Source organism: Coffea eugenioides, chromosome 2 (genome assembly GCF_003713205.1).
Source record: "Coffea eugenioides isolate CCC68of chromosome 2, Ceug_1.0, whole genome shotgun sequence".
In the NCBI taxonomy this organism is placed as follows: domain Eukaryota; kingdom Viridiplantae; phylum Streptophyta; class Magnoliopsida; order Gentianales; family Rubiaceae; genus Coffea; species Coffea eugenioides.
Genome location: NC_040036.1, coordinates 27,407,994 through 27,425,442, shown reverse-complemented (window position 1 = coordinate 27,425,442; position 17,449 = coordinate 27,407,994). Strand labels below are relative to the sequence as shown.

Below are 17,449 nucleotides of genomic sequence, written 5' to 3'. Positions count from 1 at the left end.
CTACCCCAACCGAATAATGGTCGGATTTGTTCTGGTGTTTCCACTACGAGTAAGAATTATACCTGCTGAAAATTAGACAACAACCGATACAGAAGACAAACAAAAGAAGATTGGAGAGCAAGTGATATAGAAGACAAACAAAAGAAGACAAAATTGAATCTAGTTGCCAGTTGCCATTCCGCATAACATTCATCTCAACTTGCCAAGAACATAGATTCAGAACTGTTTCCAGAACAAAGAGTGTAACTACAAAATCTGTTTCCAAAATATTCAGTAACTACAAAATTTGGTTGCCATTTCAGGGAACCAAAATCTGGTACCCAAGAACTTCATTCAGTCACCACAAAAATAGTAAATACATAAGCTAAGTGTATGCAGAACATAGATTCCATCACTGTTTCCAGAGTCATTCAGTAACTACAAAATCAGCTTGCTATTTCACACAACCAAAATCTAGTACTCAAGAACTTCATCCAGTCACCACAAAAATAGTAAATACATAAGTTAAGTGTATGCAGAACATAGATTCCATCACTGTTTCTAGAGTCATTCAGTAACTACAAAATCTGGTTGCCATTTCACACAACCAAAATTTGGTACCCAAGAACTTCATCCAGTCACCACAAAAATAGTAAATACATAAGCTAACTGTATGCAGATCAGTAGACATTACATTTTCATCGACAACCAATCATTGTACATTCCAGATAGTTGCAGACATCATTGCAACTACATGTAATATTCCAAAATGAAGGTCTAACTACAGCTAGACAACTATTAGGCAGGTAATTAAGGCTGGATAGCTTTTGATCTCTTTGGCCTTAACTTGCGCAAGACATCAGTAATAGTTGGAGCTGTGGTTGTGGTTGCTGTTGCAGTGGTGGCATCAGCACTGTTACCCCCACTCATATTCGTACCATGCACAGGCTGCAATTACATATATAAAGAGAACTTAGATGTATATCAGAACTCCGTTTGTTTTTATGAAACTCATTAAATCAATGTAAAAGCTTGGTTGAGTGTACACCTTCCTAGCCTGTTTGCTAGTCATTGTGGTACTTCGTGCAGCAGTCACTCCTTTACTAGTTGACTGTGGTTGAGTGGACGACTCAGCAATTGGTTCAGCTGCGCTTGCTTCAGGTGCCTATAAGAATGATATTTAACATTATTAATACATACAGATGCTATACAAATGACATTTAAGTGTACAAGGAAAATTACCTTATAAAATTTGGAGTTAGGGTGAATGAGATTCTTGCACGTCCGTGAGTTATGCCTTGGCTGAAAACATCTCTTGCAATGTACCACAAGCCCCTTTCTAGTTGATACTTGACCCTTCTTAGGCTCATCTTGTGCTCTCCGGCGTAGTTTCTTTGGTCTACCAGGCATTCTCCTAACCGCATGGGGGGTTTATGGACTCTTCTTCAGCTGTTATCCAGTAAATATCACTTGAAACAGGTGTGATAGTATATGCATATGTTTTCAGATATTCTGCTCTAGTGTAGCAAGCATGCACATAATTTTTAATAGGTAATCTACACACTCCTATCGCCGCACATGCATGGGCACAAGGATAACCTGTTAATTGAAAATATCCACAGGTACATGTCCACTCACGCAAGTCTACTACCACACATTTTCTCATACCACAGTCGACCTCATACTTGTGACCACCGTCCCAGGTCGCAACAAATGTCCTACTCAACCTCTGATTCTTGTCGATCTTTTCTGCTATATTAGGACAGATCTCTCCTTGAAACTTTTGCATTCCAGATCTCTTTGTTTGAATTCTCTGCATCAATCTCCTCCTTATCCATTCAAGCATCCCAATGATAGGTAACTCTCTTGCTTCTAATATATAGTTGTTGAATGACTCATTTAGGTTGTTTACCAGAATGTCACATTTACTATAACCTGTAAAATGTGATCTACTCCAAAGAGCTGGTGGAATTCTGCTCAACCATTCAGCAGCTTCTTTGTTTGCCTTTCTAGTTCAATCATTGCCATTTTTCATTCCCTTTCATTGCCAGCACTTGCAGCAGCCCAAAACATGTCTTTCATTTCCTTTCCTTTGAACTTTTGGTTAAAATTCTGGTACATATGCCTCAAGCAAAATCTATGCTCTGAATTTGGAAACAGTTCATTCACAGCATGCACAAGCCCTTTCTGTCTATCTGAGATAAAGGTCCAAGGAATGTTATTTCTTCTCATGCCCAAATCAGCCATTAGCAACTCCAAAAACCATTTTCAGGAGTCATACCGCTCTACCTCTACCACTGCAAATGCTATTGGCACCATGTTGTCGTTGCCATCTCTGCCAAGTGCTGATAATAATTGTCCACCAAATGCTGTCTTAAGGAAACAGCCATCTAGACCAATTATTGGTCTACAACCATCAAGAAAACCCTTCTTACAGGCATATAAGCAATAATATAACCTTTGAAATGTACCCCTTGAACCATCAGGAGGCTTGTCAATCTGCATTTTTACAGTACTTCCAGCATTTGTGTCTCGGACTGTGGCTGCATAACTCCAGAGTTTTTGATACTGCTCCATGTCCGTGCCTAGCATCATATCCTTTGCCTTACGTTTAGCTCTACCAACCTTAGCAATTGACACATTGATCATTAAATCTCTTCTGATGTCATTCTTCAACCCCATCAAATCAACTTTTGGATTATCCCTGATCTTCTCTTGATATTTGTTGCTCAGATATGAGGCTGTTGCATGCTTATTTTGATATTCTCGAGCACACACATGCTCACCCTTCAGTGACTTTATTTGGAAGGTCGATTCATTTTGAATTGGTGTTGCCCGAATCCTCCAACTACAACCTTTTGCACAGATGACAATAATTTTTTTGGAGTAGTTTTTCACCCAAGTAACTTCATAACCCTCTCTTACTAGCCATTCACACAACACAGATCTAAACACTCTAAAATTAGTAAACTTCTGCCCCACTTTCAGCTCAAAGTGTGGCTTCCCAAACTCAACTTCAGGATTGAAGTCAAGGCAGTCATCTTCTTCTCCACTACCAGATCCAAATCTGTCCAGCAAATCTTCATCTGGAACCACAGGTTCTTGCCAATCCTCTTCAGTCACCTCAGTATTCCCTACCCTTTCATCTTCTTCTCTCAAATCTGATTCTCTAAATGTTGCAGAAGATTTTTTGATGTTTGCAGCTTCATCTTCTGATGGCCCTTGAGATGAAACAGGTCCTTTTTCAATGCTTACATCTTCAACATCTGATGGCCTTTGAGATGAAACAGGGGGGTCAATTTGCCGAATCACATCTGGCCCTCTAGATTGTGAAGTTTTGCTGGCCCTTTTCTTTCTCACAGAACCCCTTTTAGGAGAACTTTTTTCATCTGTCTTTCCACCAAATGAGAATACATGCACTGGCAATTTTTTTATGTCTCCATCTGCCCCTGCCCCACCTTTTTTGTTATAGTTGCTGTGTCCAGCAGTATTTTTCTTGGGGCTAAAGATGTCTTCATCTTCTATTGTTTCCAACCCATCTTTTAATCATTCTGGCTCTTCATCATCTTCACATGCACCTGTCCCCGTAGTGTTAGTGACCCCACCATCTTCATGTCCACAGGTTGTATCAGGGCCTTCATTTTTTATTCCATTACTGACCCCACCATCTTCTGGCTCCTTTTCAAATGGCTCATCCCCACTACAAGCATAAATTAGCCTTTCCATTGGCAAGTTCCAGTAGCACTGCTTCATTAAATTAATATCATTATTGTCCCTAATTGGGTGTAGACCACCTTCTAAATCAACATCTGGGACACAAAACCAAAACGTTACTTTATTTGCTCATTCATCTACTTTTTTAAACATTCTGCACAGGCTCACTATCGATAACTGATCTTCAATTCTGTCTTTGAAAATAGCCATGTGGGTTCCTGTGTAGTGGAGCCTTGGTTTTTCTCTAAATCTCCCACCAAAATACATGTGTACGTCAACTTTGTCCTCAGATTTCTCCTCTGTGATACCATGACAAGCAATAAAGTTTTCAGAGTCTTTCACAAGTACACAAAAAACTAACATAATACAATCAGAACAAATAATTGGGGACCACATTGGACCACAACATGTGTCGATATAAGCGATATTAAAGATAATGACAGATTACAGAAACTGGCATGCTTGACTAGTCATGGCATTTAACAGTAGTAATTGATCAATAGAAGTAATACTGCACTTTGATAGTATAACTTCAAGCCAAAAGACGGAAGACTCAAAAAGACGGACTGTCAGACTCAACAATTGAGTCTGACCAAAAACAAGGGATGACCAGATTAGGACCTGAAACACGTAGCCTTATCATCCCAAACAATTGAGGCATTGGAACCAAAGCTGCTAAACGCGTTTTTGGAGGGACCTCTTCTATAAACTGTCTCTTTTTAAGCTTTCAAAAATTATCAAAACTTTACCAATTTGAAAGGGCGCTTAAACTATCTATCTATGCAGCTAGGTTTGCTGGCCATACGTAAAAAACCTTCATCTTCATTAACAACATTCGTAAATACGTCAAAAAATCTATCTTTGTTAAATAATGGCCTCCCAATTTAATCTGAAATCAGTAAATAACAATTTTTCTTGTACAACATACCCCAAAACCCGAATCGAAATAGATGAGAGATGATATACTAACCCATTTTTCTTTGATTTTTTACTGCAAATCTTCACTTCCTCGTATTCTCCGTCGATCTTGATATTTGATTGAAATAACAATCGAAAATTTTGCTAAAAATTGGGTAGAAAAGGGGCTGCTCTATCTCTCTTTAGGGTTTTCTATCTCTCTCTCTTCGTTGGTTTCGATAAAATGAAAGTGCAAAATTACTTCTGCAATTTTCGCTTATATCAAAAGGGTATTTTCGTCTATTCACTCAGCTCCGTCTGTTTTGACGATTTTCGTCCATTTTTCAGGTTAATTCAAACCACGGGGTATCGACTGGTATGATATGAAACCACAGGGGGCTTTTATGTATGATTGCTTAACCACAGGGGGTTTTTTGTTATTTACCCTTTATTTACCTGAACAAGAACATGGTGCCACTTATTTACTTAAAAGTTTTCGTCACTTTTGGTAACTCATGCGACTAATGCCAAACAGCACTTTTATTGGTCGAGAACCATGGAATGTTAACATATTCTACAGCATTGCTACTTTCAACATAAAATTTTCCTATTCTCCCTTGGTAAAGTAGGCAGAGAGATGAAAGGTGGAGTGAGTGAAGCAAATGGCGTGCGGCACTGCTGAAAGCCATTATAATGCACGGTTCAACACTTGCTTTTGACCAGGAAAGTTAGTTGATTCAATTCAACTAACTTGCTTCATTCAATTCAAATCTCAAATCACAAAGCTAATGTGACAAAAAATGTTTGTTGAATTGGCATGTTAAGTAGATTGAAAGACAACCTACAGAAAAATCAATTAGTCATTGCATTCTCAATTATCTGTCATCTATTTTTTTAAGGGTAAATTACTTATAATTCACCTGTAATTTTATATAATGCCAGATGACCCTTATAAAGTTTTAAAATAACCATATAACCATCATATGATTTTATGTAAAGTGAAAAATGGACGGAATGCACAATCAGTTTCGGCATTTATATCAAACGTGCTCTAAAAGTGCGTGTGATAAAATCTTAATCTCCATATAATCTCCTTATATTTTGTATAAATATCTACTTAGTTCTTGTGATTTTTATATTTATCCACGTAATCCCTCCACGCTTTTATACAAGGTAGTTAAGCCGTTGATTGATTTAGCATTTAAGTAAAGACACTATTAATATTTCAATTAACGATGTTATACAAGCTATTTTTCATCAAATTTCCACTTTACATAAAACTATAGAGAGTGAATTAGGCTTTTTGAAACATTAGAGGGGTCATATGGCAATAGATCGATGAAATCACGGGTGGTTTATATGTAATTTATCCATTTTTCAATTGTGGCTATAGTAAGGTGACTTCTTCAGAAAGAGTGACTTTGATACCATTGGTTACGCTTTAGTTAACATACATTTTTGAACTAAAAAAGATTACATCGTTTTTGGATCGTTGCTTTTGTTTTATTAGCAAAGGATTGTGAAATAGAACAAATGAAAAGTCGCCTGGACCATATGGTAGAAGTTAACGACAGAGGTGATGTACGTCTATTGTTCTTATTTGTGAAGAAAACTAAGGTTGAAAAATTAATGCAGGTTTTTGTATAGAAGTGGTTATTCAGCATCTTTCATACTTCAATTGTGGAATATTTTGCATTTTGTCCTATGCAATTATTGCTTTCAAATATTGGGATCTTTATTGTAAAGTTTAATATATTTTTAATAAATAACTAATTCGGTAACCAAGGAATGGCTCTCAACTTTTTGATGCCCATAATTAAGATCACCTTATGGAACAAAACGACACGATTTGACGAGAACACTCGGTTGATGATTGCTTAGGCTTCAGAAAGCAGTAACCGTAAAGCTTGTCTTTTTCAAAACCCTTCAACTATACCCATATATCTCTAGACTTTAGATGTAGGTTCTACCAAACCTAGTTCAAGCTTTCCTGCTAAGTTTACCTGTGAATTACCACCACTAAATTTTTCTAGAACTCCCTATTTTTGGTGCAGAAATGAAGGCGTACATGAAAGATTAAGTAGAAGTCACCCCTCAGTTGGACTTCGTTTCATTGACTTATGATATGATTATAAGGTGGTGCCTACCTTCTTGCTAAAATAGACGAGCATGCAAGATTCAGATTATTAATGGGCGCTTTTCTTTGTCCTAACACTGATTTTCTTTTTTTTGGGTCCTCACTTAGGTTCATCCATCACATCCTCTTGTATCTATTACTGGAAAATATTGTTGAAACCTTCATATTCTGCCTAATTGTTCTTTTAACTAGTGTACATTCTGGGCTAAAATAAACAAAAAGTTGTTTTCCTTGGAAGGGCTTTTCTCTGAACTAATTTTAAGATACTTGCACTCTATCAATTTGACGGAATTATACTGTACAATAGATGTACGAAACTCTTGTTCTTCGTCAAAAGAAATGTCTGCTGCTGCTTCCTCGGCTGGCAATTCATCTATTAAACGTTAACCATATGAAGCTTGATGTTTGTTGAGGAAAGAGAATTTGCACTGGCAATAAGGCAGGTCCTCTCAATCATAAAGAACTTTCATCCTGTTGGATCTAGAATGATTTGAGTAGAAAATTATGGCACATCTCATGCTGTTGTAACTTTATTGGACAATGAACCGTTAATGGCAGACTTGTGCATGTTGCTTGGAAAATACACAATGAAATCGTTACACAGCCTTACAACATTGTCTCCACTCCTACCAATTGCCATCAATTGCATCTCCTGAGAGAAAATCATGTTCATTTTGTTTAGACAACAAAGTATTAGTTGAATGGAGATCGAAATAGTTGCTGACTTCCGCTTCTTGTGCTACATCTGTACAGGTCATGACTCCTGATGTTCATTTTTCAGAAAGATTTGGGCTGAGATAGTTTAGACGCTGTGGAGACCGTGATGGCCCTGGAACTGGAAGAGGACTACTTTAAGCTTGAGATCCCGGACAAGGACAAGGAAGCCGATAAGATTTTGGTTCCTGCCCTCTTGCGGTTGAATATGTCTATAACCCACCCAATGGCTGGTTAAATTTTGCTAACGTTTGTTTTGTTTTTGTCATTTTCTTTGAAAAGATGATGTTAGCCCTTTTCTTGGTTTTGACTGGTCGGAATGTTGTAGGAATTCTGTCACACAGAACAGGTGGGAAATAAATCTAACTTTTTTCTAATCAAACAATTCTTGAGAGATTTGTGACTTCAATGGATAATTGGATCTACTTACGAAGTCTAGAGTCAGATCATTGCGTTGCTGTTTTGTCCTCTGGTTTGCTAATGTTCGCTTGTCTTGTGGGTTGGATATAGGACTGCGGCTCGAGGATGAGTTCGAGTTGATCAAGTCGAACTTGAGTTCAAAAATACTAAACTCGCAAACTCGATTATATATATATATATATATTATTTTTTATTTTAATAGTAAAATTACATATATATCCATAATATTTTATTATTTATTAGGAAACATTAATATTTTATTTATTTTTAAATATAAAATAATTATTTTTAAAAAATTTTTGAGCTCAAACTCGAGTTCGAATTCGAATTTCATAAATTAAGTTGAGAGTTGGATCGATTAGGTCAAAGGTCGACTCGACTCGACTCGTTTGCACTCATAGTTGGGTAAATTTGGGTGTCGTGTCATCTGTTACTAAATCCTCAGCCATGCTACTTGTAATTAGGACCTTATGTTAGGATAAGGTCCGGGTAATTATGAAAAAGTTAATTTGATAATCCATAAAAGTGATAACGAAGACTATAATAAAATGAGAAAAAAAATAATAAAAGATAATGACACAAGGATTTACGTCTTAATTAGACCGCAACGGATCTTCTGTCTCATATTCTGTATCACTCTCTGTTCCGTTTTTTATTATATTGCTATTTCTCCTACATAAATATCATGTTTTAGTTCTTTTTTATTTTCTTAAGATCCAATAACTATTAATTTTGTGTAGGAGACTATAAAACGGGACAGAGAGTGACACAGAGTATGAGACAGAAGATCTGTTGCGTAATTAGACTTACCGTTCACGGGAGGAGACAAGGAAAATCCACCATTATAATGAAGAAGAATGCAAAACTTGCGACAAAATTCCTATAACCCCAAGCCAAAAAAGAGACAAAACAAGAGAGTACTCGTTATGACACAAAAGGAAAGATTTCCCACATGAGCTCTCTTTTTTTTTTGCTAGCAACGATCTATTGTATAACCTACTCTATCCTAATTTAGGGAGGGGGAGTCTAAAGAGACTTTGTGTTAGGGGTTAGTGGGTATATAGACCTAACTAGACCAAAAGAGTGCTATGACATTACCCTTAGATTTTTTTACTGCAGGTGAGGTTGGAACCCTCACCTACAGCCCAAGGAGGGACTTAAATCCTTCTCTGGTGGCCACTAAGCTAAGCTCAGTGGTTTCCCACATGAGCTCTCGTCTCATGGAGCTGCGATGGTGCCCCAATATACCTCAAAGTAAGAAAGAGACTGAACAAGAAATCTCAGTGCAAGTAAGGGAGAGGATTCCCTAAATGAGTTTATGCCTCCGGTGGTAGGAGTGCCACACCAAATGCCTTCCCAAATCCCTCATTTATAGGGGAAAATTTTCAATATGAAACCACCATTTGAATTGAACATGAGTTGTTGGATTCAAAACAATTACAGAGCTATATATGTCATAATAGGACGGTAAATGGTTAAAAAGAAGAAAATGTCCATATAGCCCACAATGTTTGACAGCACCATAAATGATTTCACAAGGATGCCAAAGACATATTTCAACACCTTAGGACCTTGATTAGCGGGGTATCTCCATAGAGGTTTTGAACTTGAGGTGCATATGTGATATATGCTTAAAACGTTCCATTCTTAAAAGAATAGGGGCCCTAATGTATATAATGTCTTTGAAGAGGCTCCTTGTCAAAATTTAATGAATTTAGTAGTAGTATTAGTACGTCATTATCTCAGAGGAACTCCAGTTTTTTCATGGGTACTATGCCTTCTTCTAGTAGAAAATTTGATAACTTTTTGCTTTTGGAAAATTAATTTTTTAAAGGCCTCGAAACTATGGGCAGGACAAGTTTTCTCACAACCAAGAAATATGTTGAGTGCCTATGGTTGAAAATAGATAAATGTCACTAGCTTTATTAAATAACTCAATTCGAAGGGTAGGCTCCAGTTCAATTCCAGCAAACACATTATCATATACTTGTAAACTGAAGTTGCACTGCGTTATAGTCATTTTATCCAAAAAGTTCTGCTTTGTCTCTTTTTACTTTATCATTTCTGACCTCTGTTGCTTTTCTTTCCCCTTAAAAGCCTTGCTTTCTTGATTTGAATTTGATTCTAAGAATCAATCCAAAAAAATATCTTCCTGGTCGTGGACTGTCGAATTCGGAAGTTATCATCAATGTTACCCCATAATGCCTCCCATCACAAAATTAAAAAGATAAGGCCTCCATTCCTCTCTTTGGTTGAACGTCTCTATCAGCTCCCACCTTCAGTACCTGAAATTAAGACAACTTTATTGGCGATTAAATTCACTTGACTGTGAACCAATAATATCCCTCTTGAATCAGAGCATGTGTGGTGTTAGAGTTGAAACTTTGGTAGAACTACAGAGGCTATCTTGTAAGAACTTTATCACACTGATCGTGACCTGCTTCATACAACTATTCTGCATCATAATGGCTGTCGAAGGTTGAACCAATTTATTTAATCATAATTTTCTTTGTTTGTATGCCCTTTTTTTTTCAAAATTTTTTTACATTTTTCATAAATATATATTTTTAATTACCTTTTTATGTCGCATACATGAAATTGTTATAGTACATTTTTTTTTCTACAAAAACTCCAGAAAATAGCAATATAAAGGCTCTTAGTTTCGAACAAGATTAACAACTATGAATAGCCATCAATAGCCGGCTACAAGTTAATAAAGATATATCTCTTGCACTTGTAACCATTATACCAGCCAGTTTCAAAGAGAAATTTTGTTTCTTTTGGGATTTTACTCTTTATTTTTACCCTTAAACCCAAGTTTCTTTGGTGGAAGCATTTTTTGTTTGTCATTTGATTTTTGTTTTAGCTATGAGGAGGACGGGGTAACTAAGAAAATTGTTTGGAGCTCAATGTAAATATGACTTGCAGAAGAAAGCGTGCATATATACTTCACGAGCCTACTCACCCATTTTTGTACGGATGCCACATCCACATCAAAGTCTAAATGGCTATTGTTGTCTACAGAATTTCATGGTTTTTGGTTTTTACAGCATGACTAGGGAACTTTCTTGGATTTAGTAAATTAGAAGCATGATATCAATAAAGACTTAAATTGATCATTGCTTGCCCTTGTCCAGATTGATCTTGCTTATGTTTTATATTTCTCAACGGGACTTCCATCATCTGACGAGTAAATTTCCAAAATTTTGTTGAAAATTTCAGTTGGCGTTTAAACACAGGCTAGCTATATTATGTCCACTTTCTGCTGTACGAGTCCCGTACAGCTAGCTAGTAAGATCCAGAAGTTCAAGAAGATTATTATTATAGATGAATTAATAGCTATTTCCTGCAAGCTCTTTTTTCTAATCCATAACTTTTGGGAGGGAAAGAATCGAGGAGGACCCTTCACTTTGGTAGCTAGACAAAATCTAGTAGGCCTTGTTCTTGGTTACTTTACATTTTACAAAATCTGATTATAGAAACTGATTATCAGAATCATTAAAAACTATTCTTTAGATAATTATAAATTTTAGCTTTTTGATCATTAAAAAATCTATAATTAGAACACGAAAACAATAAATAACATCACAAAAACTGATTATTCAAAATTAGAATTATAATCAATTAAAATAATTAACCGAGAGCAAACCTGTGCTCACCAACATGATAGAATTGTAAGAAACAAAAGAGATTAACGAGGTATGATAAAGATTAGAGAATCAAACAAAGTTGATGTTATTATGAGAATAAAACGATATTGACGAGGTATAATTAATTAATAGCAATAGAGAACCAAACGAATTTGGGCGTTGAGATTTCAATGATTTGAGGAGTATACAATTAACAAAGTCTCTTCAGTATTGCGTTACAATACTTTTGCCACTTTTCATGCGACAATTATGCATGCAGGGAACAAAATTTGTGGTTTAGGAGTTGATCTTTTTTTGGGTCAATCCATATCAAAATAATGGGGGATCCGTCATTCTTTTTTTAATCTCTATGTTACATTCATGATTTATTTCATTCATTTGCACGAACGAAGAATATAGTGCAGAGTATTTACCCAACAGTCTTTTAATCACTTTTGGTAGCTGATGGTGCTAATGCAAAATAGCACTTTTACTGGTCGGGAACCATGGAATATTACTAGCTGTAACATATTCTACAACACTGATTACGCCAACACGGAATTTTCCTATTATCCCTTGGTAAAGTAGGCAGAGATAAAAGGTGAAGTGACTGAAGCAATGGTCTAGCTAGCAGGGCCGAAAGTCATTGTAATGCATTGTTTTTTGACGAGGAAAGACGAGGGATACAAGAGTCCGGGGTCCTCATTCTGTATCAGAAAGTGAGTTGATTCTCGAACACCAGACAAAAGATGGCTTTGATGAGTCTCCTCCATTCATCTCAAAGTCACAAGCTAACTAATTGGACAGAAAATGTTTGTTGAAGTGGCATTTTAAGTTGATGGAGAGACAAGCTACAGAAAAATCAATTAATTATTGCATTCTCAATTATCTGGTTAATTAATTTTTTTTCGCAATGTTTACTATAGTTAAGGTGACTTCTTCAGAGAGAGTGACTCTAATACCATTGGTTATGCATTACAGTCTTTACTTTGAATTTCTTTAACTAAAAAAGATTGCATCATAGTTGGATCATTAGTGCTTTTGTTTTGTTAATTAGCAAAAGATTGTGAACTATAACAAATGAAAAGTCTCATGGGCTAGCTGCCTGTGTTGTTCTTATTTGTCAAGAAAACTAAGGTTGAATTTGTATAGAAGTGCTTATTCAGCATGTTTCATACTTCAATTATTTGTAGGAATATTTTGCATTTTGTCCTATGCAATTATTGCTGTTAAATATAGGGATCTTTATTGTAATGTTTAATATTCTTAATAAATAAATAATTATGTGATCAAGGAATGGCTTTCAACTTTTTGATGCCCATAATTGAAGATTATCTTATGGAACTAAACGACATGATTTGACAAGATGACTAGGTTGCTGACTGCTTAGGCTTCACAAAGTAGTAACTGAAAAGCTTGTTTTTTCAAGAACCTTCAAATATACCCACATGTCTCTAGACCATATATCGATATAGATGCTACCAAACCTATTTCATGCTTTCCTGCTAAGTTTACCTGTGAATTACCACAACTGATTTTTTTTTTTTCTAAAAATCTCAACTTTGGTGTAGAAATGAAGCCTTATATGGAAGATTAAGTAGAAGTCACTCCTTAATTAGATCATTAACTTTAGTGTGATGCTTCTTCTTGATTTCCTGAAAACATTATTTCTGATTATCATGACGTAGACAAAAAACTTTGGAGCATGAAACAAGCATCTTGGATTTGAAATAGAATAAAACTAATAACATGATTCAGAAATAAGATCCCAAAGAAGAAAATGAAGATGTCAAAAAAAAAAGGGAATAACAAGAAAGAAACCCTGATAACTGGTAATATTACGCAGTAGTTCAATATTCCAGGAAGGTTAGTCTGACCGTGTCTGAAGAATACGCATGACATTAAGTGCTATTGCAGACAACTCGAAGGTGTCGTTATTTCTCTTTGTTAATGGTGAAACTACACCTTTTCTCTCATTGAAACCATCTTCACAAGTTGTTGCTGCATCCATAATCGAACTTATCTCTATATTAGCATCGGCGAATCTTTTAGTATTGTAAGCTTTCATGGCCTGCTTCATAGTGTCTATTGCATCTGAATAAAGCTCGAAGCAATCATTCAAGCACTGCCGGACATAAGGATCCAGCTTCTTGCCCTTGAGCAATTGTCTGATCATGCACCTTGTATCAGTAACGTTGTACCGGATCAGCCTGAAGGAAATCGTCCCCAGGCCGCGAAGAGCAGCACAGTGGCTAGCTGGTGCAGCTTGGAGAGAAGTTGTGCAGAAATTGAAGTTGATGTTTGGATCATCTTTGGCAAATGTTCTGCAACTTTCCCTGATCAGATTCTCTTGGCTGGTGGCTCCATGGATGAAACACAAGAGGAATAAAGTGATCAAGAGGGCAGAGGAGATGGAAGGCCTCATTTTTCTTGTTTAATATGGCATGTTTTTCCTGTTTTCACTTGCTCTGTTAATGAGGTGGTGATGATTTATAGCTGTCAAGGAGTGGGTTTGGTTTGGTAAGTACATTTGGAACAAATTCTTGAACAAAATTTGAAGGAAGGGATGGTTTGAAATAACTGTCTTGACTTTGGGTCCCAAGCCCTAAGCCGTGTTGCTTTATCAATTATCCATTTGTGTAGTGTTACAATCTAGGACTGTTAATGTGTCACTTTATATTGGTCGTGTGTCACATTTCTCGTTTCACACAGAGTTCTGTCTTTTTGGTCAAGAAAAGTGGAAAGCATGTCTAGATTAGATTATTGTCTAAATTCTATCTTAGTAGTATAAGCCAATGAAAGGTAGTAAATTTTTGGGAGGGGCTCTTGAAGGCTAGTGTACAAGACAGAAATTGATGAATGAAGGGAATTGAAGTTATATATATCCAGTTTCTTTATTTATTTATTTATTTATTTTTTTTGTCTTTCTTGTTTTGATAAAACACATCATAGTTACATATCCAGCTTCATGTCTACAATCAAATGAAATTGTTTTTGCTTGTTACTGGCAGCAGTTATAATGGAAGTCAAAACTCTATATGTCCTTTAATTGAGCAAGGGAAATGTTAATCGCACTCTCACCATTTACTTTATCATACAGTCTAATAAATAAAAATTGTACGATAAAAATGACAGTAAAAGAACAATTAACTAACAAAAAGAGGAATGCTACTTGAGCAAAATAGATGATAATTCCCTTTCGTGATCCCATGCACTTCTAAGGACTCCATGACTGATTTTCTATCCTTCCTCTATTTGTATGACATGAAGAGAAATTTATAAAAAGTTCAAACTTGGGTAATTATTAGTAAGGGCAAATTTGATATGTGCTGGGGAATATTGGAAATTTTCATTACATGAAATGGTAGGAATTAATGGTTCAAGTCAATTTGCATGTTTTTTTTTTATAATGATTTCAGACTGCTTATATGGTCCTTAATTGAACCTCTAATCAAATCGCTAGCCAGTAGTCATTAGAATAACATCTGTAAGAAGAAAAAGAAAAGAAGAATAAGCATGAATTTAAAGAAACTTGAGCTTTATTTAAAGAAATGGAGAGAAAAGTCAGCTACTGTTCTAAAAGAGTTAAAGACAGCTAACTACTCTTTATGCCTCCACCCAAGAACTGCCAGACAAATGTCCAAACTTGTAATAGGAGCTAACAAAGAGTTGATCATCATTACAAAAGAGCCACGAACTCATCACTTTTAAGGCATATTCCATATATGCTGGTTAAATTTGCCAGCCTCAAGGAATTTTTATTGTAATGAACCAGAACGCAGGAGCCAAATCCAATGACAAGGTTTTTCTTTTTTAAATTTGTACTGAGAAAATAGAAGACGCGTTTCTTTTTGAAAGGCTGGTGATATTTGTTTGGATATAGGATTGACAATTTGTTGGAATATAACCCACAGGAAAACAACATATAAATTTCACTCAATGAATTAATTAGACAATGAAGGATAAAGAATAAAAAATGATGAGCAATAGCCCTATGTATAACGAGGCAAAGCAACGAAACATGGTGCAGACTAACTCAACGTATATATAGGGCACTAAGTCTCCATATTGCTCAAGGATTTCATCCGCACCATCTAATGAATCAGAGATCACTTTGGAATTGGACAACCACTCTAGTTAGATTGGAACTCAACTAACCAAACGTAGACTTGGGCTATACTAATTCCAATCAACTACAATTAAGAAATTAACAAATAATAATATTGATTTAACTCCTATAACTTTTTTTTTGTTTGTTAATCGGCAACATCTACGTTACTTCTATTCCTACCCTAATTTATCTAGAGAAAAGCCCAAGTTTGTTTGAGGAATTAAAATCCTGAATTTATCTAGAGAAAAGCCCAAGTTTGTTTGAGGAATTAAAATCTCAAGAATTTGACATAGGTAGGGGGAGAGATTGATTGAATGATACGAGAGAATAGAGTGTAAGTGAGAGATCTCCGATTTGAGACCCCACTTATACTATAAAACAGCAAAAAGAATGGGACTTAGGTGGACAAATGGTGCTTGGATAACAAATTATCTCAAATAATATTTCGCTCGCATCATAAACACATTTCCCAATTCACCTTTTTATATTGCCAACCATCTTTTTATCTCACATACATCAAATCACAAAAAGTGCTACAGTAATTATTCCAAATAATATTTCAAATAATACTCTATAATCCCATAATAATACTCTTCAATTTCTTTTGGCACTCAGTTCGAGCATAATAATCCACGTATGACTGTATTAAACATTCCTTTTGGCACTCAGATCGAGCATAATAATCCATGTACGATTGCATTAAACATTAAATTAAGGATTAACTTTTTATGCACCGACAACGTATTAATTTTTTTCACAGTAGCAGCTACTGATGCATGTCACATGTTTATGATTTAAATTTCAAATTTAAATTCACATTATATGGCATATGATTTAAATATGCTAGTATACAATGATAGTATATAAAAAACTTACTCTTAGAAGGATAATTAATCAGTAATAAACAACTACATTATGTATTAAAATTATAAGACGTTATGACTATCCATGGCTATACTTCCTTAAATGTAGGTCTTTAGTTCAATTCTCAAACTTTAAATTTGTTTTTCGTTTTCTTGTATAAGCAACAGAGCCTCACTTCGTCCAAAAATAAAAAAAGGAAAAAATCCTAGCCCGCTGATATAAGCATCTTTATGAGAATGAAATAGATGAAGTCATTTTTGAGGTTAGTTATTAGGCATCTAAGGAAAGACAGAAACGCATTGACAAGCTTTGCCCATCCTTTTGAAAAAAAAGCCATCAAAGAGTATTCTTTATGAACGTCATGGATCAAGGAAAATGTGAATAAAATGATACTGCTGAATGTAATTTACAACCAAAGATCATGAAATCCATGTTGATCAAACTGCCCAAAAGTATTACCAACTAGTATAACATTTTCGAACACTTGAATTTCTCCATGTATTATTTAGTACCAAAAGTTTAAAGCCGATCCCTAAAGAGTTATTCACAACCAATTTTGAAGCTCACTATCCTTTCTCGTTGCCCTCCTATTGTTTTATTTCACTCTAAAACAGAATAATTTGTAAATTAGTACTCGCAAATGATAAGAATAGGATCTTTCAAAGTAATTCAAATCAAAAGAATAGGAGGATCTTTCAAGAAAACTATTCAAGAAAGCGAATTTGGAAACAATTGCCAAACTCTTAGCTTATTCAGGTACATCTCCAAAATAAAACAATTACCAAATTCAGATACATCTCCAAAATTCCTATTTGAGTGTATCACAAAATTGACAATATGGGTCGTCCCCAATCCCCATCCTTAATTGCTTATACGCATCTAAGTGCCATCATCGTGGCATCTTCTGTTCGTAAGAACAATAATAGAGATTAGATTATCGAAGAGTTTCATATTAAGTGACAACTTCTTACTTAGACAAAACAT

The 17,449-nt window shown here is 35.5% G+C and overlaps 1 protein-coding gene across 1 annotated transcript; it reads right to left on the bottom strand.

The window, feature by feature from the left end:
* Positions 1–13,240: 13,240 nt before the first annotated feature.
* On the bottom strand, positions 13,241–13,995 carry LOC113762812 (putative invertase inhibitor). Its single transcript, XM_027306415.1, has one exon. The coding sequence runs from the start codon at positions 13,913–13,915 to the stop codon at positions 13,358–13,360; it is 558 nt and encodes a 185-aa protein (XP_027162216.1). The 5' UTR covers positions 13,916–13,995; the 3' UTR covers positions 13,241–13,357.
* Between the last annotated feature and the right edge of the window lie 3,454 nt (positions 13,996–17,449).